At 45.5% G+C, this 25739-nt stretch overlaps 3 protein-coding genes across 3 annotated transcripts; all 3 read left to right on the top strand.

Annotated features, from left to right (window-relative positions):
• The first annotated feature begins 2953 nt into the window (after positions 1 to 2953).
• On the top strand, positions 2954 to 4541 carry LOC118794001 (bone gamma-carboxyglutamate (gla) protein). Its single transcript, XM_036552135.1, has 4 exons — positions 2954 to 3014; positions 3418 to 3477; positions 3793 to 3913; positions 4439 to 4541. Exons 1-4 carry the CDS (start codon positions 2954 to 2956, stop codon positions 4539 to 4541), a joined length of 345 nt encoding a protein of 114 aa, XP_036408028.1.
• A 1109-nt stretch (positions 4542 to 5650) lies between these two features.
• Positions 5651 to 15761, top strand: LOC118794426 (WW domain-binding protein 11). Its single transcript, XM_036552676.1, has 12 exons — positions 5651 to 5819; positions 6393 to 6479; positions 7201 to 7232; positions 7354 to 7447; positions 7910 to 8106; positions 8656 to 8789; positions 9073 to 9257; positions 10013 to 10258; positions 10666 to 10785; positions 12428 to 12721; positions 13456 to 13641; positions 14616 to 15761. Exons 2-12 carry the CDS (start codon positions 6416 to 6418, stop codon positions 15293 to 15295), a joined length of 2232 nt encoding a protein of 743 aa, XP_036408569.1. The 5' UTR covers positions 5651 to 5819; positions 6393 to 6415; the 3' UTR covers positions 15296 to 15761.
• Positions 15762 to 16313: 552 nt separating this feature from the next.
• On the top strand, positions 16314 to 24863 carry ddx47 (DEAD (Asp-Glu-Ala-Asp) box polypeptide 47). The gene is made up of 12 exons (XM_036552770.1): positions 16314 to 16445; positions 16980 to 17073; positions 17881 to 18069; positions 18681 to 18752; positions 19764 to 19882; positions 20243 to 20314; positions 20433 to 20549; positions 21478 to 21624; positions 22128 to 22265; positions 22685 to 22755; positions 23545 to 23674; positions 24042 to 24863. Exons 1-12 carry the CDS (start codon positions 16323 to 16325, stop codon positions 24198 to 24200), a joined length of 1431 nt encoding a protein of 476 aa, XP_036408663.1. The 5' UTR covers positions 16314 to 16322; the 3' UTR covers positions 24201 to 24863.
• The last annotated feature ends 876 nt before the right edge of the window (positions 24864 to 25739 follow it).

Genomic DNA, 25739 nt, shown 5'->3' with positions numbered 1-25739 from the left:
GTAAACACAGACAAAACACACTGCAGACTTTGTCGATACTATTCATTGTGTAATTGCACACCCATGGCACACGCCTATGAATGTATTATTCATAATTGGATTTTCTCTCTTCCTCTCCATGTTTGAATGTTGCTCTGTTTCTCCTGCCTACCTTCAACTGTGAGAGCGCTTAAGGTATAAGAAGAAACATATTATCAGTCAGCAAAGCTATAATTATATATATTGTTGTATCAAACCACATCATGATTTCAGCCTTCTATTTCTGCCATCTTGAGTGTCCTTTCTTTCTGTCCATGACTTTTGATGAATTAAAGATTTTTTTTGTTGAGACAAAAAAAAGGACCCAGTTTCATTATGGGAATGCTTGAAAGGGCACCTGGGGGTCACTCTGTGAAAAAATAGCCATTCACATTCAATGATAGTTCGACATTTCAGTTTGACAAGCTCATTTCAGATGAAGGTTAATCAATTTTGTAATGAAATGCTAATGAAATGTTCTCTGTAATGACATGTAATGATGAGAATGAAAAGTTCTCTGGAGGAAAGTCTGAAAATGTGTAGCCGAGCGGGCTGGCTGGGCTTATGCTGCCCGGCGGGGGGGTACAATTCCCACGCAGGGCACCGTCACGCTTGTCTGGGGTGGCTTCAGTAAACAGCCAGCTGTGTAATATGAGGGTGATACAGAACCTAAAAACACCACTGCAGTGAACTGGGAAGAGGTCGCCTACTGACAAGGTCTGTAATGTAATGTCTGATTGGTGATACGTCCAGCCAGATACTCCGCCTGGGCTGTTTGTTTATACCATAGAGCCACACCGAGATGCCTGTCCTGTAATTGCGCTGGTGTCAGAAGAGGTCAGAAAAACGTTATGACATGGTACTCTTCACTGCAACATGGAGTGATGCAATCGGGGCACAGGCCCCAACACTGAGAGGGTTCCCTCTGGAGGGGTGTAGTCAAGGATTCTCCACACAACCTTGGGAGCCAGAGAGCTCCAGTGTTCTGTATGATAGCCTTGCAAGAAAAATAATGTATTTAGAATATATGGAGCTAGAAAAATACTTGAAATATTAAACATCATATCTGTTATTGCCACTTTCATATTTGTAATATCATGCAGGTATTATAAAATACTCTGTAAAATTGCACTGTGAAACTCTCTTCCAAGTATACAAAAAATTACATACTGCTAAATGAGTAATTGATAAATGTTTGGTAAATTATATGACAAACGTTTTTCCATATCACAATGCAGTGTACCCAACAGCTTATATGTACATACCTGTATGTGTTACAGCGCTGCAACCTAAACAGTGATCCCAACATGTGCCCTGTACCCATACGTTTCCTAAGGGCAAGCCTGTAGACCAGGCAGTCTGTGTTGGTGCACACACATGTGCGCAAGCACGAAGGGTCATAGGCAACGCCTCCATGCAGTGTTTTTTCCTGGACAGCTCTTGCCGGGACGTATTCTTCAGCTTAGTCCACAAGCAGACGGCATAATTACAGCCCACCCAGCCAAGATGACTCGCAACAAAAATAAACCAGGGAGAAAGGGGTCAGAACAATATCTGCAACGGTCAAATATAACATACTGAAAAAAACAAAAAGTGTGTGTGAGAGAGAGACAGACAGACAGAGAGAGAGAGAGAGAGAAGAAGAAGCAAAAGAGTTATGACAATGTATGACTAATAATATGCTTTATTTTGTCTGAGTGTATGTGTGTATATACATATATTTTATCCACACGCTATATGAATGCATACCATATGTATTATTTTTCGTGGTGGTAAACTAAAAATACCTGTATGCGTATATATAAATACTACGTACAATAATATGTGTAATAAAGTTGAAAAGCACAGTCATAAACGAAGCTGGCGCTTTTCCGAATATCGCTCGGTTTCTGTTTTTTTAAGATAGGAAATGTTTGCGGTTTACTGTAAAAACGGAAAATCTTTCATTAAAACTGCGACACATAATAAGCCCTGGCGGTCTCGCTTGTTTTATCAGTAACATGTGGCCTTCTGGTCTTTGCTTGTGGTTTGGCATGGTCTCTGAGAAATCCTGACATCTAGAGGCCGTCTTGTGCAGCTACACACAAGGGCAACCAGTAATGCGGCATTCGTGATGTTCGAGTATCATGAAACACATGTATCTAAATAAAAATATGTAGTTATAATTTACCCCTCAACATACGCATATCAAAACTGGTATATAATTTGTATATATGGTATATATTAAATATAAATATGTATCCACCATGCATTAGCAATCCCAGATTTTGGTTTATTTAGCATTTAGATGGAACGTTAACAGGATTAAAAGATCAAAGGTATTACCAAAGGACAACAAGTAATAAACACGTGATAGTAGGACAACAGGTTATAATCTGTTGTTTGGTGCAGCATGCACTGGGACCCTTAATTGCTGATGGAGGATCCCTTATTTCTTTTTATTGCAATGTCTGCAGACAGAATAAAATATAAAAATAGAAGAAACGGCATGCACGATTGTGGCAGCGTTTGTGTGCATAAAAATAAATTATAGCTCCAAATAAATTATAGACACAAATGCCAATATTCCGATTTTTTAAACATTCTTGCATATTTTATTGCTCACACTATATATATTTTAGATTGCCTGTGTGAGTTTGTGTGTCTATCTGTGTGCGTGTGTTTGTTTGTAGGTGTGTGTGTGTGTGTGTGTGTGTGTGTGTGCGTGTGTGCGTGCGTGCGTGTGTGTATGTGTGCGTGTGTGGGTGGGTGTGTGTACATGTGTGTGTGTCGATCTGTGGGAGTGTGTCAGACGATTCCCTAACCAATCACACACTGAGGGCCTCATGGGGGGTACAACTATAAACTGTGCCTGTGTGTGTGTCTGAGTGAGTGTGCACAGCAAGATCAGTGGTCAAACATCGGAGAGATAGAGGGAGAAACAGCAGAGAGAAAGATGAAGACTTTTGCTCTCCTCATCCTTTGTGCTGCAGTGTCTGTCTGTCTGTCCACTGGAGGTAAGGGGCAAGATGGTGTGTGAGTGTGTGTGTGTTAATTGTGTTTCATTCCATGCATTTAGCAGATACTCTTATCCAGAGTGACTTCCAGGACAAGGGAACAGAAGTGCATCCATCCAAGCTACATGAGCAACAGATCATAACAACAACATTCCTAGAGCAGCAAGTGCATGCACAACACCATTCAAGCATTTACATGTGCAAGCGTGCATGCATGCATGTGTGAGTGTGATCATGTGCGCATATGTGTGTGTGTATGTGTGTATGTCTGTTGTTAGATAAAGGTTGTTAAGAACTGTTCAGGTAAAGATGATAGTGATAATGGGTAATGTGTGGTAATGGCAGTGTGTAGAGCTGAGTGTTGGAGATCACCAATGCATCTTGTGTTCTCCTCTCTGTGCAGGGACTACAGGCACTTCCTCTGCCTCCTCTGTCAGTGCTGCTGACTCCCCCAGCAATGAGGGTAGGACACCTCTGTGCTCTGTCATTGTCTCTCCACAAAACTGCCTCCATGCAGTATGTGTGTGTGTGTGTGTTTGTGTGTATGTATGCATGTGCAAGTCAGTGCATATATATATATGTGTGTGTGTACATATGTGTGTTTGCATTCATATATGCGTGTGTGCTATGGGTCAGTGTGTGAACTGTACGGTTAAGCCATCTGTAAGGAGAGAAATCTGAGGTGTAATTGAGGGCAGGTGTGTAATATCAAAGTGACCGGTGTGCATGTGTGTGTGTGTGTTTGTGTGTGTGTGTATTCTATATGTGTGTGCTGCAGAGGTGTTTGTGAAGAGGGATCTGGCCTCCACGCTCATGAAACAGAGGCAGAAGAGGGCTGGCAATACCGCGGCTGCCGCCGCCCCTGCCAGTGGTGGCCTGTCACTCACCCAGCTGGAGAGGTAGAAACCACACCCATCCTGTTCGCATGTGACACACATGACTCTTCTCCCTGTGGGGATCAGTTAATGAACTGAACTGCAGGTTTAAGTCTCACAAAAGCATTGTCCTTGAACATTTTTCTCACACTTGCTTCGGCAAGTATAGGAAATTACTTTAGCGTGGTACTTGCCGTCTGGATTATTTTGTGCATGCACACAGAAAAATGTGTCATGCTTTGTACCTTGTTTTGGCTACCTCATTCTTTTGCAGTTGACAGCTTTTAATCTATGTTTACCTATGACAACTAATTTCAACAATAATAATACAATTATAAATGACTATAAGAAACAAACCTGTATGTATATCATTTCATGTACCATTGAACCCTATAAATGAGTGTAGAATATTTTCACCCCAAATCTGCGTTTCCCGCTCCCTCTCTCTGTTCCTTGTACACCTCCCACCTCCTCCCTTTCCCCCTCTCCCTCTTTCCTTCTGTCTCCCCCTTTTCTCTCTCCCTCCCTTTCTCCCTCCCTCTGCCACAGCCTGAGAGAGGTCTGTGAGGTCAATATGGCTTGCGAGCACATGGCTGAGACTGCTGGCATCATTGCCGCCTACACTGCATACTATGGACCAGTCCCCTTCTAGACCTCAGGCTCTTCAACCAATCACCTTCGAGATGCAGGCTCCTCTCCTTGCTCAGGGCTCTTGCGGGAATTCTCTCCATTTGCCGTTTTCTCTTGACTCTGCCCCAAACCCTATGTGCTATAAAGGATGAATTTCTGTGTGCTAAACCACTAACCCACTGAAGCTCTTCAGCTCCTGATGTGGTCTAATGAATTTAATTGGAACCACAACTGAAACCACTTTCTGTTTCATCTTAAACATTGAGTCAGGAACATAGATTTTAAGTATTTTAATAGAGAGAGAGAGAGAGACAGGGAAAGAGATGGGAGTAGAGGCAGGAGGAATACCACTTGATATGCTAAAATGAAAATTGTTTGAAGATTTTGAAATAAAGATGCATTTTCTTTGCTTTTTTCTGTTTTGATGTAGTCTTTTTTCCTCTGTGTACGTTTAGTTTGGGGTAGATTGTAATATTGCATCAGCTGTATCATTAATCTTTAGTATAGCAACAATAAAGTACACATTATTCAAAAAGTTCTGTGTCATATTCCTGCTTGGTGCCATTGTTATACTCACTGATATGACCACTGTGGTTCCATTCCCAAATAAGAGAGAGCTCACACAATATCACTAATCAACTGCATTACCACCACGGAGATGGATGGAGCAGAGAATAGATTTATACCTATGGCAAACACAAAAAAAACACTATTTTTGCACAGAATTGTGCAAGAGGGAGCAAGGGTTTGCTTTTGGCTGATGTGTCCTGGTCACTGTTGCTGAGAGGCTGTTAGAGTTAAAAGAGTTAAAAGAATTCTGGAGATGTATTGTGTGATTGGAGTGCCAGCAATGTAAACGTAGCATATGTAATTAAGTGTATATATACACTTAATTATATTGTTATGCTTGACATCTACGATGGATTGTCTGGTGGCAGGAACTCAATTCTCGAATTGTAAACATAGTGTATGTAGTATGTAGTGTGAGTAAGGTGTTATATGTCTCTCAACTATCGACGATCTTAGGATGTACAGCCGATACGTACTTGTCATGTGACATATCATGTGATCTGAACGCAGCCATTCACCGATCCCCGCTTCAGGAAGTTTAATCCCTTTCCGGCTGAAGTGGTGAAGATGGCGGACTGTGTGCACAGTTGCAGTATCGTCGAGGTCCCGTAAAGAAATTCATTGAACTGGTGAAGAAGAGCGCAATAAACTTATTTCAGTCCCTGTGTGGGGAACATTGGGAGAAAGACAGAGGCAGCTATATTGCCTCAGGATTTTCATCTGGAGAAAGGTAGCTAATCGCTAGCTATCTAGCCTGCTTGCTTTATTCCGTTTTCGGCAGATACAGTTTGCTAGCGTTAGCTGTGTTGTGATTATGGAAACGTTTGGTGTGAAAAGTTCTGCCTAGCAACTTAGTTAGCTCCGTGCTTTCGAAATCAAAATTAAGATTTTACGTAGTTAATAACGCACATTTTATAGCTAGCTACCTACATTCCTGCGAGGGCGATACAGGTGCGTGCGTGCGTGCGACCGCACGCGTACAACCACATGCGATGTTTATACCAAACGATGGTGTCACTTCTGAGTGACAGTTCACGCCTGCTGGCTGAATTTATACAATGTTTGGTATTTTTACATGTTCTATATATTTTTTAAACAACCTGCTGATTACAGGGAGTCTTTTTCGCGTTTATATTCAAGCTAGCTGCATGGAATCGAGACGGAGGCAGACGGGACTATTGCGATGTTTGGCCAAAGATATAAGGAACTCGAAACTTATTTTCATAGCGTATTTCTTATTGTTATTCACTTGTGTATGGGCCCCGATTAGCCTGTCAGTTCTAACCGCCCTTTTCCCCATCAGGGTGAAATAAACTTGCCGTCACCATGGGGAGACGCTCGACATCTTCCACCAAGAGTGGAAAGTTCATGAACCCCACCGACCAGGCCAGTAAGTAAAGTGACTGATGAAACCGGCAATGAGCCATGTCAGTGCTTTAGAATGGCTCAGTTCATGTGTAGTTGTCAAACCAGACGGAAAGTAAGGAGTCTATATAATCTATATACACGCACAAGGAATCCATACACTCACACTGCTGTTATAAGAGACAGTGTGCTGTCTTTATGATTTTACTGCTGAGATGTGGTGCAGTCTGCATTGAGCAGGCCAAAGAACATATTGTTGTGCTGTATTGAACTCTAAATTGTAAAGCATATTGCAGAGGTTGTTCTTGTAGGTTGCTTTGCATAAGAGTGGCTGCTAAACCCCACTAGTGTAATTTACTGCATTATAATGCCCCCTATGAACAAATGTCATTTTTCATAACTATGAATTAGTTTCACAAGCCCTGGATGGATGTAGCATGCCTGTTGTGTAGCAGTTTGTTATTTCTGGTGTTCCTGGAAGCAGGTTTGTGTAATAAGTGGAATCTGCCTGTTTGCTTTTACTCAGTACACTGTCCTGCTTCTGGAAAGACCTGAAGTGGCTCAAAGTCATATTCAGTGAGGGGCTTACAACCGTCCTTCTACAGCCATCCCATGCACACACACACCCACAAAACACTACCGCACAGTATAAACACTGCAACACAGTCATTGGCAAGGCCTGTTGTTTAATATTTTTCACCAAACTGCAGAATGTTGTTAACGGAACTGTTGTTTTTTTTTATCAGGGAAGGAAGCTCGAAAGAGAGAGCTTAAGAAGGTATGTGTGCTGTTAACTCCGTCTTCGGGCACGGCGGCGTGGCGAGGAATGCACCACGTAGCTTGGTCAGCATCAGCCTCATGCAGACGTGCCCCTAACCTCCTGTTCCTTGTGACCCCAGAACAAGAAGCAGCGGATGATGGTCAGGGCGGCTGTGCTGAAGATGAAGGACCCTCGGCAGATCATCCGTGACATGGAGAAGCTGGATGAGATGGGTGAGGCTCCACACTGGGTCTGCTCTCGCTAGGCTGCAGAGCTCGCTTCAGTCCATCAGCTCCTGGCTCAGCCCAGGCTCAGTTAGTGTTTAACGTGACATCACTGATTACATCTTGGGCCATTTTAGTGGCAAGGAAGTCACTGCCTGAAACATGCTAATCATGTGTGCTGCATACATTCATCTTGTGGTCATTTGGACACAGTAAAAAGGTTTTTTTTCCTATGTATAATTTATATTTTTATTGATAATCAATAAGGGTTTAATAATGATGATAATGCAAAATAATTGCCCTGTTTGGGCATTGATGTTGTGTCTTCTAAATACAGCAACATGGTGACTAATAAATTAAATCTGGGGTCATAAAAAATCCTGCAACATCGCAGGACAGTGAGAGTGCCGGTGTTGGGAATGCGATCATGAGCGTGCTGACCCCTGGCTCCTCTCCCTTGCCGGGGGTCAGAGTTCAACCCGGTGCAGGTGCCTCTGCTGAACGAGAAGGTCCTGCGGGACAAGAGGAAGAAGCTGCGCGAGACGTTCGAGCGGATCGTGCGGCTCTACGAGCGCGAGAACCCCGAAACTTACAAAGAGCTTCGCAAGCTGGAGCTGGACTACGAGACCAAGCGCGGCCAGCTGTCGCTCTACTTCGACTCCGTCAAGGTGGGAGCATTCATCTGTCCGTCCACCTGTCCGTCCGCTGGGGCTTGGGCAGGACTGGCGGCAGTGTTAACCTAGCTGTTTTTGTAATTGGTATGATCGTCATAATTAGCCACAGAATAATGTTATTGGTGTGTTTTGTGTTCCTGGTGATTTATTTGTGTATTTGCATTTACATTTTACTTTGTCTCATTTAGGAGGCGCTCTAATCCAGAGCAACTCACAAAAGTGCATGCAGAAAGGTTAGGCTAAGAGTGGAGGCGATACTAAGTCTCAGTTTGATAGTAGGAGTCATCACACATGCCGTGTTCTGTGAAGTGCTTTAGTAGGTACAAGGGGAAGTCTGAGAATTTAACAAATATTTCTGAGGATACACTGAAGGTTTATACTTTGTGGTTAGAAGTATTAATGCATTAATTACCACTGTGTCCTTTGAGGGTTTTTTTGGGCATTGAAGTTAACTGGAGTTAATGAGCATGAACAGGTATTTTTTTTTAATTTCTGTTTCAGTAATATCTTCTTTTCCTCCATCTCTCTCTCTTCCTCCCTTAGAATGCTGAACTGGTAGAGGTGGACAGCATCCCCCTCCCAGAGATGCCGCACGCCCCCTCCAGCATCCTTATCCAGGACATCCCCCTGCCGGGAGCGCAGCCTCCCTCCATCCTGAAAAAAAGCAGCGCGTACGGGTCAGTATCCCCCCAGTGTCTGAAGAACACACAAGGCAAATATGTTTACTGTTTGGTAGTAGTTGACTGTACAAAAACCATTTGACAGGTTGGTCTTATTCTAAGAGATGATCTGAGAGAGCTCAGTATGTCTTATCACACCCTCCGTCCTGCTATGTTTGACCACCTTTTAGAGTCTCTCTGGTTGCCTTTTAAAGCGCTAATCTGCATTTTACCCATAGCAGGTGTGGCACTTCTCCACCTCATCACAGTGACCTTTGCCCTCCCCCACTGTCTTTTACAGGAAGGGCCCGTTTGTGTCGCCTTCGGCGCCCACGGCAGCAGCAGTGGCTGGGGTGCCGCGACTGCCCCCAGGCCGGAAGCCACCGGGCCCTCCCCCGGGCCCGCCGCCCCTCCAGGTCCTGCAGCTGCACGCGTCCCGCAGGGCCCCGCACTACAGGAGGGAGGGGGAGCACAGCACCGACACAGGTACCGTTCCCACTCTCCCTCACCCTTCTCGCCCTGTCCCCCAGGTCAGCGCACTGCTGCTTGTTCTCTGTGAGCTCTGATTAAAGCAGTGACTCTGAGGCCTGAAATGTAACTGCTGCAGGGCTGTGGAGTTGCAGGTTTGACTCACAGATTGGGCACTGTTGTTGCTCCCTTCAGCAAGGCGCTCAACCTGAATCCCTTCAGTAAATAGAGATATGTATAAAGGCTGTTAATGTGAAATGCGAGCTTTGTAACGTGCGCTGGGTAAAGGCCTCTGCTGAGCGATTAAGTTATAATACAGGCTTTGCCCAAACCAGTTTGTTCTGTATTGTTTAGTGCAGATAGTCTGCGTGCTCTCTAGGAGTGTAACAATACATGGATTTGTGCTGATGCATTGATGGAAAAGTAATATTGATATGTCAGTGTTGAATGTGAGAATTGATCCATGCTGTTGATTTATTTATCAGGATGAAACTGAGTGCTTGTGACAGTCCTAGTTATCTTTGAACATGGAGTGTTATTTCAGTGGCTTATAATAAATTAATGCTTTGATACTCTGAGTTTTAAAAGCATGAAATAATTTTAATGTTATGCTGAATCATATTGTATCAAAATGTATTGCATCAAAGTGAATTTGTTGATATATTCTGATGTATTTTATCATTGCTTATGTGTTGGCATTGTATCGTATAGCCCTAGGCTAGCGAACATATTGTTCAGTGCCCTTGGCGTTAACCTAAGCCCCTCTTCCTCAGGAATGACAGATATCTGCGACCCGCCCTCGGATAGCGAGATGCCCATGGAGGGCAGGGAGAGTGGGAGTGAGAGCGAGGGTGACGGCGAGGAGGGCGAGGACGACGACAGCGACTCTGAGGACGACAGTGACATGGAGCGGGATGAAGGCGGGGAGGAGGAAAGGAGGAGGGAGCGAGCGGAGGAGGAGCGGGAGAGGGAGAGAGAGAGAGAGGAGGAGAGGGACATGGCCATGGAGAAGCCCGCAGGTGAGGGAGAGAATGGGCGGGTTTATTACCTGATTGGTCTGCTGAGTGTAGTCATTACAGACTGACTATGCATGCATAATTCCTCATATATGTACTAGGTGAAGCATAAGTCAGTCTGCTTTAGCTCACATATGTGAACATGAAGGAGTTTGGAATGTAAGAAGTTAAATTAAGCATCCATTAGTTCAGAGTTTGTTGGTAGTGTTGGTAGTGTTTCTGTTGAATGCACAGTGTATAGTGCCGTGTATGTGTTCTGTGTACTGTGCTGAGACAGTGTATTTTTATAGGTGTGCGCATGTGAATGCATGTGTGTAGCATCCACATAGCCCATTGCTGGCACATGACACAATATGTGTGTTTGGAGTGCTCTGTGTGTGTGTGTGTTTAACATAATAATTGGGATGCAGGTCGCAGCGTGCGGTTTGCGGACATGGGGCCCCCTCCCACCAGAGAGAGGAGGAAGAAGAGGGTGGTGAAGAAGACCAAAGCCATCACACCCCTGCAGGCCATGATGCTGAGGATGGCAGGTATGCACTGCGGTCACTCTGCTGCACTACATGCACACCAGTGAATACACTCTGCTCCCTCCTGCTCCTGGAGGTCCGCAGCCCTGAGTTTTCTTGCCCTGAGTTTTCTGTTTAAACAGGCCTTAAGGCAGTGGTGGCTCCTGCCAAATCTCTCGGGGGAGGCAAATGTTGCGGCGATGGCTAAGGTCACCCATTCAAGGGGTAAATTAACAGCTAGCTAACTAGACATTGTCACATTGCATTGTGCAAATTAGTCAGCTAGCTATCTTGACATCTTGCTAGCCACGTTTTCTGCTCATACCAGCTCGGCGAAAATCCCTGGTTATACGATTCCCCCCCCTTTGTAGATACTTGCTTGATGTTTAAATTTGGTCTGCGTGGTCCTGATTCTTTAGTTGCCAGTTTATCCAGATTACTATGATGACTGAATGGTATTTCTCTTAATGAAATGATTGAGTTGAGGTAACATTAGCTACGTTGACCTTGAATGTGATAAGATCGCTGGATACCCCGGCGATCTCTACACCAGGTTATGTATGACAAAAGCACGTTAGTGCAAGCCCACCCGGAACCCATACAGATTACATTGCAGTGCCTGCAGTTCGAAAAAAATTGCCTTAACATGAGTCTATCAGAGCGATCTGGGCGATTTTTAGCCAGACTGAAATCACCCGAAAGGGGCGGTGCTCCATGGAACATGACTTGACTCTGATTGCAATGATATTCAGAGGAAGGCCAAACTGTCTAGAACAGCCACAGCTAGCATAACACTGTGGTAGAATGTGATAGAAAAATTCCCTCCCTTTCCCCCTTTGGTGGTGCGTCGCCTGACCGCCCTGAGGAACAAACCGCCCCTGGCTTAATGTAGAAGGGACCCTCACTTCACCGATCACTCACTCAGTCAGTTTGTTCTCCAAAATTACAACAGTACTTTCTCACCACCAGACGAAATAAAGACACTAATAACAGTAAATAGCAACAGTTCTTGAACCCCTTCAGGAGACAGTTTTAAACCAATGAACATCTGATATGACAGATGACAGAAGTGTCCAGGCAGTAAGGGACTGTAATTAAACAACACCTGGGTTGGGCCCAAGAGAGAGACTAGTAGGCCTCATTGTACCTGTGTAACAACTTCAGCATGTAGTGTACATACATAAATGTCCAGATAGTATGTTGGGTGTAACTTATGTAAGCTGCCCTTGATAGAGGTGTCCTGTAGCGAAGGGCTTCACCCCACCCTCAAACCCGGATCTACGAGGTGTCAAACTTGTAATTTGACCGCAAACCACAGAGTGCATACTCAACTGTAGTGACAGCACTCTGTCACACTGACCTCCCCTTTGGGAAGCGCGCCCATGCGCTTCACGCACCAAACCTTGCACATTCTCCTACCGTACTTCTCCCATTTCGGGGGTCCCTCACACCAGGATCAACCTAACCTGGGGGTCCCTCATACGGCTCACACACTGGGCACGCCTCCGATGGCCTCGCGGCAAGCCATCCCGAAGGGTGAGAGCAGTCGCCACACCCGGCCTCCACTAAACAATGCTTTCCTCTTTGTTCATGCATTCAGACATGGAGAGGGGAAATGCTTAACTTAGTCTGTCTTTTTCTCATCCTGTTTTCTCCTTTTCCTCAGGTCAGTCCATCCCTGAAGAGGAAGAAGAGGAGGAGGAAGAGGAGGAAGAATACACTGACCCGTCAGACCAGTCAGACACTGATGACAAGCCACCCGCTGACAGCCAGTCCACGCTCCCACTGGCTGGCCAGCGTCTGCCTCCTCCATCTGCACCAATGGGAGCGCCGCAGCAGCAGCCCGCACCTCACATGCAGGCTCCACCAATCACCGGGCCTCCTCCCTTAGGACCACCTCCAGCCCCTCCAATGAGGCCTCCTGGTCCCCCTTCAGGCCCGCCCCCAGGGCCCCCTCCTGGTAAGTGAAATGTGAACATCAATACAAGAAAAGGGACTGAAAGGCATTTTATAATTGGTAAAAATGATAGCTGGCCCAGTTACAGTGCTTGAAACAGGTGAAGTGTGGGGAATTTCTTTGTAGACTGGTTCTGTTGGGAATTCACAGTGTATCAAGACTTGCAGGTTAGTCACAAAACAGTTTTAGTGCATTGGCATATGCTAGAGAGCACTGTACAGAGGAGAGTAAATGAACAGCTCAGAGCTTTGGTTACAAAGCCCTGGAATCAAAATCAGTTTAATGCAACACTGTATGTAGTGTCATGTAATATAGTTGTCTGCTGTGAATTCAGTTTGTACGAAGAAGAGTTCACTATGCTTTGCATTTGCTATAGTGTATCACCGGCTGCTGTGGTATACAGTAGCTGGTTTTATACTATGTAATGTAGTGCAAGTATGTAATTTAGATTACTGATACAGTACTGAAAATCCTAACCGTGTGTATTAATGCTGGGGTCAGACTACAGGAACTCCATAAAAGGTGAGGCTACCATGTGTTGTCAATCACTGTCCCACATGAACCAATGAAGACTTTGCTCTCTGGCAAAAGACTGATTGAAGATAAATGAAATAAAGATAATATGATAACTCCACCCATTCAGGCATTCCTAAAGCCTTGTTCTTCCAGCACTGATGGTGTTACTGCCTTGAGTGTAATGTTGTAACGCAGTGGTTGTGCATGTCCGTTCTCCCCAGGTGCGCCCCCTTTCCTGAGACCCCCGGGAATGCCAGCAGGCCTTCGGGGGCCCATGCCACGGCTGCTGCCCCCGGGACCGCCCCCTGGGCGCCCCCCTGGCCCTCCTCCCGGTCCACCCCCAGGCTTACCACCAGGCCCTCCGCCCAGGGGACCGCCACCCCGCCTGCCCCCGCCAGCACCCCCAGGTCAGGCCACGCCTCTGAGTGCCTGTCTTTCATCCGTCCTCCTTCTGTGTATCTGTCTTATCCCCCCCCCCCCCCCCCCCCCCGACCAGTAACTTCCCAACTCCTGTCTGCTGTCATCTTTCAGCTCCCCATCTGGATCAGTGTTGTCAAAAATTGCTGTGTGTTTTTTGTTTTGTTCGTTGGCACTCATTGCGGCGTTTGAATTCGGATTTTGTTAGTTGTCCTATACCCTGTATCTGTATAAATTAGCTAGCATTGCGTCCTCAAACAGACTTTGCTCTCAGCTGAGATCTACTGTCTCATTGTGGAACTGTACGCATCCTGTCCCCGTACTGTCGTTATACTTACTGCATGCACTTTTGTACGTCGCTTCAGATAAAAGCATCTGCTAAATAAATAAATGTAAATGTTTCTAGTCGGTTTGTCGGTCTTATCATTGCAGTGCCTTGTCCTGCTTCGGGGGGTTGATGCCCCCTTTCTAGGAAGAATATTGATTTGTGACAGGGTTGATGTAGAGGTAAAGCTCATTCTGTTTGACAGCGTTATCTTTATTTATTCAAACCAAGGTCCTGGTTCACTTCATTGTTCACTGTCACGTTCTGTGAGCACTGCTGTGATTTGGGCATTTCCCTTCCTGTGCTGCTGCTGTTGTGTCTCTCATGCCGGTGCCTCCGTTTCTTTGATTAGACATGTGATTGCGAGTTGGTTGACAAGCACTGTAACTGTAATGGTGGGTAATGTGGAGCAGCGGTGTAACAGTGGCAAGGAGCAGGGCTTGTAACCAAAAGGTTGCTGGTTTGATTCCCTACTGGGGCACAGCTGCTGTACCCTTGGGCAATGTACTTCACTTAGAATTGCCTCTGTAAATATCCAGCTTTATAAATGGATAAATTGTAAAAATTATATAAGTCGCTCTGACTTTCTGTTATATGACTATAATGTAATGTAATGTGTCGTTCTCTCTCCCTCCGCAGGTATTCCTCCACCTCCACCCCGTGCTGGACCCCCACGGCCCCTGGCCCCACCCCTTTCCCTCTTCCCACCGCCGCTTAACCCCAATGTGCTGAGCGCGCCCCCTGCCATTGTACACCGGCAGAAGCCTGTCAGCGCTGCCGAGGGTGCCCAAAGCAACCCCAGCGCCTCGTCCATGCTGGCCCCGCCCTCCCTGCCCCTCTCACTTCGCCCAGGGGTGATGCAGGTACCGCCCCCACCAGGAACCGGCGCCACCCAGCCCAGCGCCAACCCCAGCAACCCTCCTGCCCTCCACCATGCCCCCACCATCGAGAAGCGCGCCAACATCACCTCCGTCGCCAGTGGCAACCCGGCCTCCAACCCAGCAACAGGCGGGGCCACCATCTCGGCCAAGCCCCAGATTATCAACCCCAAAACCGAGGTGACCCGCTTCGTCCCCACAGCCCTGAGGGTGCGGAGGGAGAAGGGCGGGGCCACAGGAGGGGGTGTGGTGGATAAAGGCGGCAGGAGGCCAGGGGAGGAAGGTGCGGCTGGGCCTGGGCAGAAGCAGCAGCCCCTCGGAGTGCCCGCCTCCTCCACCAACCCTGCCCAGATGGGAACGTCCTCAGCGCCTCAGCCCAGCATGAAGACCAAGGACCAGGTGTACGAGGCTTTCATGAGGGAGATGGAGGGACTGCTCTGAGGGCAGGGGGAGGCAGAACTATGCAGGAGCAACAGGAAGTAGGAGGGAGGGGCTTTGAGGAGTCATTTCTTTACTAGGAATGGCACAGGACTTAGATGCTTGCTAGTTTGTTTTACAAGAAAAACCCTTTCAGTTAACAGCTCTTTAACTGACACCTCAAGTAGCAGTTTTCCCATTTTAAACCTAAACAGTGACAATTAAGGAAGTACAGGGGCCCGAGCTGAGAGAGATGCCAGCAAGGACTGTAATTGCTCCCCCGCTTGGGGGGAACTGTAACCACAGATGTGTTCATATGACCGTTTGTTGAAGAATGTTAAAATGCAATTTGCTTTGTTTTTTATTTCAAGTGTGTTGAAATGTCAGAGGTGGGGAAAACAAATCAAATGTTTTTGTATGACCGTGTACAATGGATAAAGAGTGAGTACAATGTTTGTGTTTAAAAACATCAGACCTGGAAATAAATGATCACCTGAAACTTTGTGTTTTTTTTTTCTCTATAGTGAGGGAAATGACATAGGGTACATTTATATATAAGTGATAAAAGGGCATAGTGGTTAAGGAGCAGGACTCGTGACCAAAAAGTTGCTGGTTCAATTCCCTGCTGGGGCACTGCTGTTGTGGGTTAAGAACCTTGCCCAAGTGTACAGTTGCCTCAGTAAATATCCAGCTGTTTAAATGGATAACATTATAAAAAGCTGTAACCAATGTAAGTTGCTCTGGGTAAGAGCATGTAATGTAATGTAAAAAGAGAATGGATTAGTATAAATTAGAAGAAATAAAATGCCATTTTCATTGGGTGGCATAAGTACCTAAAAAGGGGCATCGGTGGTTCTGTCAGAAATTCAGGTGGATATATGTTTAGTTTCAGTTTGACGCATGAACCATGCCGATGATACAGACCATGAAAACAGCTTTGAAGGAATATACTTAAGGGTACGGGAAACTTCAACTCCCAGAGGTCTAGACGGCGATTGCAACCACTTCCGTACATGCGCTGTGCAGACGCAGCCAACACGTTGAGCCAAGCATGGCGGACGAGGAGAGGGACAGTGATGGAAAAACAGAACCCGAAGGAGCAACTGAGAGTGACAGCGAAGGGGCGAACGTAGGAGAGAATGAGAAGGAAACCCCAAAGACCTTCAAGGATCTGGTGAGACTGACAAAAGATCTCAGAACGAAGGAGTGAGGGAACTGTGCTTATTGTAGTGTAGTATCAACAAACCACCCTCAATTGTAACGTGAGAGATAGGTAGCTGATCAGTTTAGCGAAGTATCCAACAGCTTTTTAGCTAGCTAGCAATCCATTCGTTTACGTGATAGGCAACTCGATATTATTAGCTAGCGGTCTTTATTCTTAAAGGAGTACTTATAATAGCATATTTCCATCGCCGGCTATATGGTATGGGTTCATGAGTATTTGAGAATGCCGTCATAAATGGTCAGATTGCTGTATGAAAACCAGCGAGATGGCTAGCGAGCCAAGTTGTTAAAATAAATCGTTGATTTAACTATTGCTGATTTAACTATTGCTGCTTTTCTCCAGAAAAGAAAAATGTTTCATTAAGTGCCACAATGACGAGCAAGTTAACTATCTAGGTAGGCAGCCATCGTAGTCGCCTCATGATCTGACCAGCTAGCAGATGTCCACAGCAGAGCTTTGCATATCTTTTTGTCGTGGTCGCAGGGGGTCACAGACGTGCTATGCGAGGCCTGTGAGCAGCTGGGGTGGAAGAGTCCCACAAAAATCCAGGTGGAGGCCATACCTGTAGCGTTGGAAGGTAAGGATGGAGGGAGGGAAAGAGGATGGAGGGGTGGCGTTTGTGTCCGTTTCTATAAATGTCCAGTCAGTGTTTTTTTGCGTTCACCCGTACTATTCTAATGCTACATTGTGGAGACATGGTTAGGCAACTGGACTGAAGAGGGGACCAGGTGGTTGCCTTGAAATAACAGGGCACGGCACCTTCCTATACAAACCTCTGTGTTTAAGTGTGTTTGTCTTTGGATGCAATGTCTGTATGTTGATGTTCCTGCCTATTGTTAGGCCTGCCTCGTTCAGCCTTTACATGTATTTTGACATAAGTATGCAGGGACCACTTGTAATTGTTAGGTGAATTGATATTATCTACTGCATTTGATGTTGTTGTGTGCATTATTTTAGTGTAGAACATGCTGAGGCTGATCTTTTCAAAGCCAGGGTGTGCAGACCCAGATTTGTCAGAAGAGGATCACATTTAATGTCTGAATCTGTCAACCTGTGGAAGACACACAGGAGCTGAAATTTGTAGGAGTTAACACCACACATTCCTCTTGAAATCACTCCAGATCTGTCCTGAGAATTAGCTAGGGCATCTGAGATCCTCAAAAGTAAAGCTGAAGAAATTTCAGCCGACAACTGGGTTGTGAATAGAAGTACTATGCACAATTACTAGTACTATGACTTGATGGGTTTCCATGGAGAAAGAAAGGTTGAATGCACAGGTCTCTATGAAACAGAACACTTTCGTGTCAGGCAAGTAAGCCCCAGCTTTAACGTGTGCTCTACCGGTGCATGCGGTATTGACCCTGCCCCCGTGTCTCCTCCTCAGGGCGTGATGTCATCGGCCTGGCGGAGACAGGCTCGGGGAAGACGGGGGCCTTCGCCCTCCCCATCCTGCAGTCGCTCCTCTCTTCTGCACAGCGCCTTCACTCCCTCGTTCTCACCCCGACCCGTGAGCTTGCCTTCCAGATCGCTGAGCAGTTTGAGGCCCTGGGATCCAGCATCGGGGTCAAGACTGGTACGGGGGGGGGGGATTACAACTGAACAATTATATTCCATTACATTCCAAATGACGGAGTGTGGGTAGGGATGAGCTGAGAGAGGGGGACAGAATCAGGGATGAGCATGTGCTGGTCAGCTTCTCTGTCCCTCTCACTCTGTCTTTAGTTCAATTCCAAACGCTGTATTGGCATCATATTTTTATACTGTAAGTATTGATGAAGCTCAAAATCACTAACAACAATTAATATCCATATAATGGGAACAGTAATAATGGTAACAGCAGCATTAACGTAGCAGGGCTTGGAAGGTGTGAGATATTTTGGGGGAGGTTTTGCAGATGAAAAACCTGATGTTTTTACTTCTCATGCCCGGTTAGAAAGTGCAGCTCTGTCTCTTTCCTGTTGCAATGTGAGTTCTCTTTCTCTGTCTCTCACTAAGACAAGCTTCATGGCTAGTGTACAGGATTGTCAAAGACAAACATGTTACATTACTTTATAATATAAATATTCATACTCTAATATTAAACTTCTAAAAATATAAATAATGCTTCCTATCCGCTGTCCCTCAGCTGTGGCACTGTCTCTTTCCCGCTGTCACTCACTCTCTCTCTCTCTCTCTCTGCTCCAGCTGTCATAGTCGGAGGGATTGACATGATGTCACAGTCCCTTGCCCTTGCCAAGAAGCCCCACGTCGTCATTGGTGAGTTGCTAACAAGCTCGTCTTCATTAAAGGAAGAGTGTTCCATCACCCTGCAGAGCTCTCCTTTAGCTGCATAGTAGTTATTACCTCATAAAGGCAAGTTCCTTGGCTGGCCGGTTCCGCTTTGTCTCGGCTTCCACGACGCCCATATGTGTTTTTATGATGTGTCATGTGCATTGCCCAGACTACACAGAATGGTGACCAATTTGCCTAATAATGGAGTTTCTACTGAGAAAGTAACTGAGGGTGTAGCATGGCAAAGTTGAGCCAATGATGGAGAGTGGGAGGAGCAGTTAAAATTTGCTGTATTCTTGTTTCTCTCTCTCTCTCTCTCTCTCTCTCTCTCTCTCTCTCTCTCTCTCTCTCTCTCTCTCTCTCTCTGTGTGTGTGTGTGTGTGTGTGTGTGTGTGTGTGTGTGTGTGTGTGTGTGTGTGTGTGTGTGTGTGTGCGCAGGCGCGTACATGTGTGTATGCATGCACCCATGCATTTGTGTACTGGTGCATGTTCATGTGTATAACGCTGTTGACACTCCTCTGCTGCTGATTGACACATTATTGCTGTCCTTAAAAGCACGTGGATTTTTTGGGACTTTATGTCTAATCTTTTATAAATAAAGATTAGCACATTTTTTGTTTGTGTTTTTTCTTCAGTCTGCAGTGTTTTTGTACTTTAAATCCTCCCTTCCTTTGTAAACACAGGGAAGTTTGCATCATTGCATGGTGTTCAGTCCACATTTAATCCATTTAAACAATGCCCATGACGATTTACTTAGTAATATTCTTAGTTCATCTTACACTTCTTGCATTTCTAAACAAATAATTTCTGTTTTCTGGGTAAAAAGTTGTACTTGAAAAAAGTGTCTTCCAGGGAAAGAGTTTAGCCGTACATACTAAAAACTCACCAAGCCAGTGGCCCACCCCAGGCTGAGTTGTAAGATACTTTCCCTGGATTTTTAACATCTTGTATAACCACTCCTGGTGCCTGTCTAATTTGGTCTCTGCTGTTTCCCAGCCACCCCCGGCCGACTGATTGACCACCTGGAGAACACCAAGGGCTTTACCCTGCGGGCGCTCAAGTTTCTGGTGATGGACGAGGCCGACCGGATCCTCAACATGGACTTCGAGACGGAGGTCCATCCCGCCAAACGCCGTCGCGTAGAGAAATGACAGGCACACTTTGGACCATCTACGCATGTCCTGAGACTGATTTACATTTTTGTGCTTGCTTAGCAGGTGCCTAAGTCTAGCGTGGTTTACATAGATTATGTTTGATATAATTATTTTATCTATTTGCATAGCAAACATCCTTATCTAGGGAGACTTGGATAGGTTACATTTCACATAATATCCGTATATACAGCTGGCCATGTGTTGATGCCATTGAGCTGCCGTGGAGCTCCAGGTTTCCTCAGCGATACACACTGAAGATTTGATCCTGCAGCCTCTGGGTTCTAAGCATAGTTCCTTAAGTGCTGTACACTTCTCTCCCAGGTGGACAAAATTCTGAAGGTGATCCCCAGAGAGCGACGGACATTCCTCTTCTCTGCCACCATGACCAAAAAGGTACCATTGACAAGCCCACCCCTCTGTCCCCCCTCCCCGGTCAGTTCTTGGGCACTGGTTGGTTGTTGCGGTTAAACGGTCGCCTCACATTTGTGTGTGTTTGCTGTCATTGCTCCAGGTTCAGAAGCTGCAGAGGGCGGCGCTAAAAGACCCAGTCAAGTGCGCCGTGTCGACCAAATACTCAACCGTGGACAAGCTGCAGCAGTACTACATCTTCATCCCGTCTAAGTACAAGGTGAGGCCTTAGAGACACAGTAGCCCTGTATGACTCTATGGGTCTGGCAGGAAGCATTAAATATGCATTCACAGGAGCAACAGGAGTAAGATGAAGCTGAAAAACAGCACTACAACAAAAGGACGAGATCATTGTGCTAACATGCTAATAGCTTATCAGTGAACTATCAAACCAGGTGCAAATTCTTGGAAACATGATGAAGACTGAAACAGGTGTGTCTAGTCTCTGATTGCTGTCTGTTTCTGAATTTAAGTATAGTGCACTGTAATATTCTGTTCTTTTTACCTTGTGTGAACTATGCTGGGGTCAGTAATGGTTAGGCAACTAAGTTCATAATTGCAAGGTTGATGGGTCAAATCTTAGATGGGTAACTGCTGTTTGCACTCTAAAGCAAGGTGCTTCAGTGAATAATTAGCTGTATAAATGGAAAATGCCAAATGTGACCTGTGCCAGTTAGCTGCCCTGGAAAAGGGCAGTCAATCAGTAAATAAATGACAAATAGTTCATAAAAGTATTAAAATTAACTTTCCATATATTATCTGACATTCTACCATAAATACTAGTTGGGGTTAGTTACTCCTCTTTAGCATATCTAGTTAGTGGCATGATGGCATGCCCGGCATACTGCTCAGATGCATCAGATAAAAGTGGGTGTGGTTTAGTCCAAGAGGGAACATTTAGACCTCTGATGTGAAAATGAAGATGGTGACATCATTTAATTTCAGTCTGACTGCTCGTTAGTTTTATTTTAATCTATATGCCTAATGGGAAGTTAAAATTTTATATCTGTCAGTGAACATTGTAAGAACAAAATAAAATAATTAAATATCCCCATTCACCCAGGCAGCTGAAATTTGTGACCTTGTGTATGTCAGCACTATTATTTGGTATCCATACTAAATGAGTTGTCTGTCTGTCTGTCTGTCAGGACTGCTACCTGGTGTCCATACTAAATGAGCTTGCAGGGAACTCCTTTATGATCTTCTGCAGCACCTGCAATACTGCCCAGAGAGTGGCACTAATGCTAAGGAACCTGGGCATCACAGCCATCCCCCTGCATGGGCAAATGAGTCAGGTAATAAACCCACACACCTGAGTGTGACACAGGTACAGCTCCCATATACCTGGGTATGAGACAGATACAGCTCCCATACACCTGGTTGTGAGACAGATACAGTGCCCAAACACTTTAGTACCACAAGACAGGTACCATATCTATACACCTGCATGTAAGACAGGTACAAAACCAATACACCTGAGTGCAGCACCCATACATCTGAGTGTGAGCCAGGTACTAACTATGCACTTGAGTGTAAGGCAGGTACCAAACCCACACACCTGTGTGTAAGACAGGCACTAAACCCATATATCTGAGTATACGCCAGATATTTAACCCACACACACAGTGTACTGGAGTGGCAGCGTGACAGTGTGGTACCTGGTGGTACCTGGACTTGGCCAAGTTACAGGATGGGAGAGTTACTGTCATGCTCCTCTTTTACCCAAAAAAAAAGAGAAGTGAATGAAATTGCTGATAAACCCTGGTTTCTGAATGTGCACACATCCCCCATCTCTTAGAACAAACGCCTGGGCGCACTTAACAAGTTCAAGTCCAAGTCCTGCTCCGTGCTCCTGGCAACGGATGTTGCGTCTCGAGGGCTAGACATCCCGCATGTTGACTGCGTTATCAACTACGACATCCCCACTCACTCCAAGGTACGTGCCCTCCGCCTGTCTCCCCGCCTCCTTTCGCCGACACCCCACTGTCGGGTGCATGGCAAAGGAAAGAGTCCTGGACCCCAAGTGTTTAGGTCACAGCAAAATTTGTCAGTTGCCGAAATGTTTAACCGGTGTGCGCTTTTTCATCACGTGTGCAGTAGACACTTTGCCTGAAGGTGAACAGTCTGAATAGATTTGTGAGTGTAGTTGTGGGAGGCTGTGAATTTTTGCTTGTGTCAGTATGTTGGTCTAGCTCCTTACTGTAATCGTGGCAGCACCTACGTCACTGCTCTCTGTGTTGACTGTTAGGAAGGCAGAAAATTTCTCTCTCTTTGTGTGATACCACGCTTTGTAATGAATGCCACTTTCCTGTCTGCATGTCTTTCCGTTAACCCTGAGCGCCTCCTCTCTCTCAGGACTACATCCACCGGGTGGGGCGAACGGCGCGAGCGGGGAGGTCTGGGAAATCCATCACCTTCGTCACACAGTGAGTTTCCTGTCTGTGTGTCGTCTCTGCTTCCTCGAATTAGCGTCCACTCCACCTGTGTCCTGCTCTCTCTCTTGTGACGTACCCATTCCTCATCTCTGTTCGGTTCATCTTTGTCAGCCTCACCTCTCCCTGTCTTTAACAGGTAAATGAAATCAGTATCTTAATCTGCTACAAAAACTATGGGGTCAAAAACTACAGACTCCTTCCATATGGTGGAACTGTCATTTGTGTTGTGTATCTCGTTATTTTCGAGGACCAAAGAGTTTCAGAGTGAAGAAGGGGGGTTTAACTTCTGAACATCAACTGCCACCAATGTTTAGTCCCCAAGTGGGTCCTGCATTGGCAGACATTTTGTACCACAGCACCCACCACACATCAGCTCTGTCAGTGGTGAGGAGGATTATTAAAATAATTAACCTTGACAGAAGATGGTTAGATTTACAAACTGGAAAGTGTGTTCAGGAAACAAGGGAACCCCCTGTCCAAGTACCATGGAACCTTTAATAACCACATTGAGTCAGAACCCAGTATTAGCTTGTCATCTTTAAAAAAAAAAAAAAAAAAAAAAAAGCAGCAGCTCCTCCTTAAGCACAGTGTCCCTATCACTGTACTGATAGTGGTTTTCTGTTTGGTCCTGGACAAAGACTGCCCCATGATGGCCACCTGCAAGCACCACTTCCATCAAATTATGTATCTGTATCTGTGGTCAAGTGGTATGGGTAGAGGCTGTCTGTCAGTTTGATTGACAGCGGTCATATCCCCTTTCTCTGCATAACTATCTCCCAGGTATGATGTGGAGCTCTTCCAGCGAATTGAAAGCCTGATTGGGAAGAAGCTGCCCGCCTTTCCCACCCAAGAGGAGGAGGTGATGATGCTGGTGGAGAGAGTCAGTGAGGCCCAGAGATTTGCCAGGATTGTGAGTTCAAATTTAGACAATTTTTTGTCTTCTTCCATTCAGATATTTAAATGTAGCTGTCTGACTTCACAGTACTTGTTACCAAATACTTTTTGCACCATTTTACCAGAATCACAAGTCGTTCAAGAATGAAACTGCTCAAAAAGATTCAGTTTTAAAATGGTTATATTACTGTTGAATTTGATCACTGTTTGTCCTGTGCCCACTGTTTTTATTGGCATGCTGTTTTTTTTTTCTCAGGAATATGGTCATATTGCTGCTCTGCTAACTGAATGCTTGACTTTCTGTTGTTCACCACTGTTTTTTTCCTGTCTTGCTATTCATCAGATTTAACTCCTCCCCCTTTCTCTTGCTCCATCTCTTTCAGGAAATGAAAGAACAAGGGGAGCAGAAGAAAAGGCCCAGAGGAGGAGAGGGAGAGGGGGATGATACAGAACAGTCCAGCGGGGTGCGGAAGAAAGTGAAGGGGGGGAAGGGTGGGTTTGGGGGTGGAGGGAGTGGACGTGGTGGAGGGAGAGGGCGGTAGAAAAGCAACACCCACATGAACTTAAATATTCAGGCCCCCTCTCTCATTCACACACATGTGTGCACATACACACACACACAATCATGCATTCACATCTGGATTCCCTGTTGCCCCCCCCTGTATTGAGATGTAACCATTCTATGAATTTTCAGGTGCTGATCCATCCTGCACTTATTTATCAAGAACCCCTGTCTTTGTCCTGACATTTTCCTCATTCTGCTTTTCCTAAATAAAAATAAGTACATACATTTTGTAACAAACTGAATATGCTCAAATAACTTGAATTGTATTCCCAGCTATGTTTTGTACAGCAGTAACAGAAGAGACTGTTACTGAAGCAATCAATGTGTGTCGGTAATTTGTAATAAAATGCACTGACTTCTGACGGGAGGGGGGTACATTCTTCTTGAAACTGGCCTCGGGGAGAGTGCCAAGAGCTGTGCACGGTGTTGCCGTGCTGACCGCCGCTTCTGTATTTGGATTTTGGACTCATTTCACAGCGTCAGACTTTGAAACTAGACCCAGTGGAGGGGAGAGCGCGGTTGGTGATGGGAAGGCCTTCCCACAATGGCCTCTGATTCTCATTCTCTGTGTCTCTCCTTTAACTCTCGCACACAATCTCTCTGTCTCTCTGCTAGGAGTGGTGAGGTTCTCAGTCCATAAGGTCTGCCTGTACACGCTATCAGTTTGGTCCTGTTGGTGAACGGGGCAAAGGTGCCTCTCCAGATGTGATAGGGTGCGTGTGTCTCTTCACCTCCCCTTCTTCTTTTCCTGTTGAAGAGAAAAAAAGAACTTTTTATGTTAAACAGAAGCTGTGTGAGGAATACATGCACCATTCATGCTGTAATAAAGCACCAATGGTGTGTAAGAAGTGCATAAGTGGTAATGAAGCAATGTGAAGGTGTGTTTTACAAAGGAGCTGTGGAGGGCTCAGTAAATGCAAAGTGGCCAAAAATGTAAAATAAATAGACCCGGAGCCAAATTTGGCTGGTGTTTTACATGGAGTACTGTTCACACAAGCCTGAGTCACCTGAAATTGAACTTTGTTTAATCCTTTAAAATGCGTGACTGATTGGAAAGCATTTCACAAAACCAGCTGACCAACTTGCTGATGTAATGCAGTGTGCTCAGTTTTCTTAGTCCTAAAGCGTTCTTAAAACATTAAAGTGTTTTTTTTACTGAATTGCAACTGATCTCATTTGCTTCTGCAAAACCTTTGGTTGGAATCAGATTTTTTAATTCTTAAAGGATGTAAGATTCCTTGGCGGTCAGGCGGGATTTGTGGGTAAGAAGGTTTTGTAGCATTAACATGCACTTTGTAATAAAAAACTGTTTTCTCATTGTGGTGAAGGTCCTTTGAGTCTTTGACCTTGGACACCACGTTTCTTTCGCAAAGTCTGAGACTCAAAATTCACAGTACAGGTTTATTGCAGCTGCCCCTGTTGAACTGCAACACCTCGATAGCAAAACCGCGCACATTCCTGTCAACAGGTGTTATTTTCCAGAACCGCTCTCAGTTCAGCTTCATTTACTGAGTCA

This window comes from Megalops cyprinoides, chromosome 19, assembly GCF_013368585.1.
Source record: "Megalops cyprinoides isolate fMegCyp1 chromosome 19, fMegCyp1.pri, whole genome shotgun sequence".
NCBI lineage: Eukaryota > Metazoa > Chordata > Actinopteri > Elopiformes > Megalopidae > Megalops > Megalops cyprinoides.
This window is presented reverse-complemented; position numbering and strand designations above follow the sequence as displayed.

Coding starts and splice junctions, on each gene's coding strand:
- LOC118794426 (XM_036552676.1), top strand. CDS start 6,416: ATGGGGAGACGCTCGACATCTTCCACCAAGAGTGGAAAGTTCATGAAC. Junction 10,259..10,665: donor GGCCATGGAGAAGCCCGCAG/GTGAGGGAGAGA, acceptor ATTGGGATGCAG/GTCGCAGCGTGCGGTTTGCG. Junction 13,642..14,615: donor GCCCCCGCCAGCACCCCCAG/GTCAGGCCACGC, acceptor CTCCCTCCGCAG/GTATTCCTCCACCTCCACCC.
- ddx47 (XM_036552770.1), top strand. CDS start 16,323: ATGGCGGACGAGGAGAGGGACAGTGATGGAAAAACAGAACCCGAAGGA. Junction 18,753..19,763: donor GAAGCCCCACGTCGTCATTG/GTGAGTTGCTAA, acceptor GCTGTTTCCCAG/CCACCCCCGGCCGACTGATT. Junction 20,550..21,477: donor TCATCCCGTCTAAGTACAAG/GTGAGGCCTTAG, acceptor TCTGTCTGTCAG/GACTGCTACCTGGTGTCCAT.
- LOC118794001 (XM_036552135.1), top strand. CDS start 2,954: ATGAAGACTTTTGCTCTCCTCATCCTTTGTGCTGCAGTGTCTGTCTGT. Junction 3,015..3,417: donor TGTCTGTCTGTCCACTGGAG/GTAAGGGGCAAG, acceptor CTCTCTGTGCAG/GGACTACAGGCACTTCCTCT. Junction 3,914..4,438: donor TCACTCACCCAGCTGGAGAG/GTAGAAACCACA, acceptor CCTCTGCCACAG/CCTGAGAGAGGTCTGTGAGG.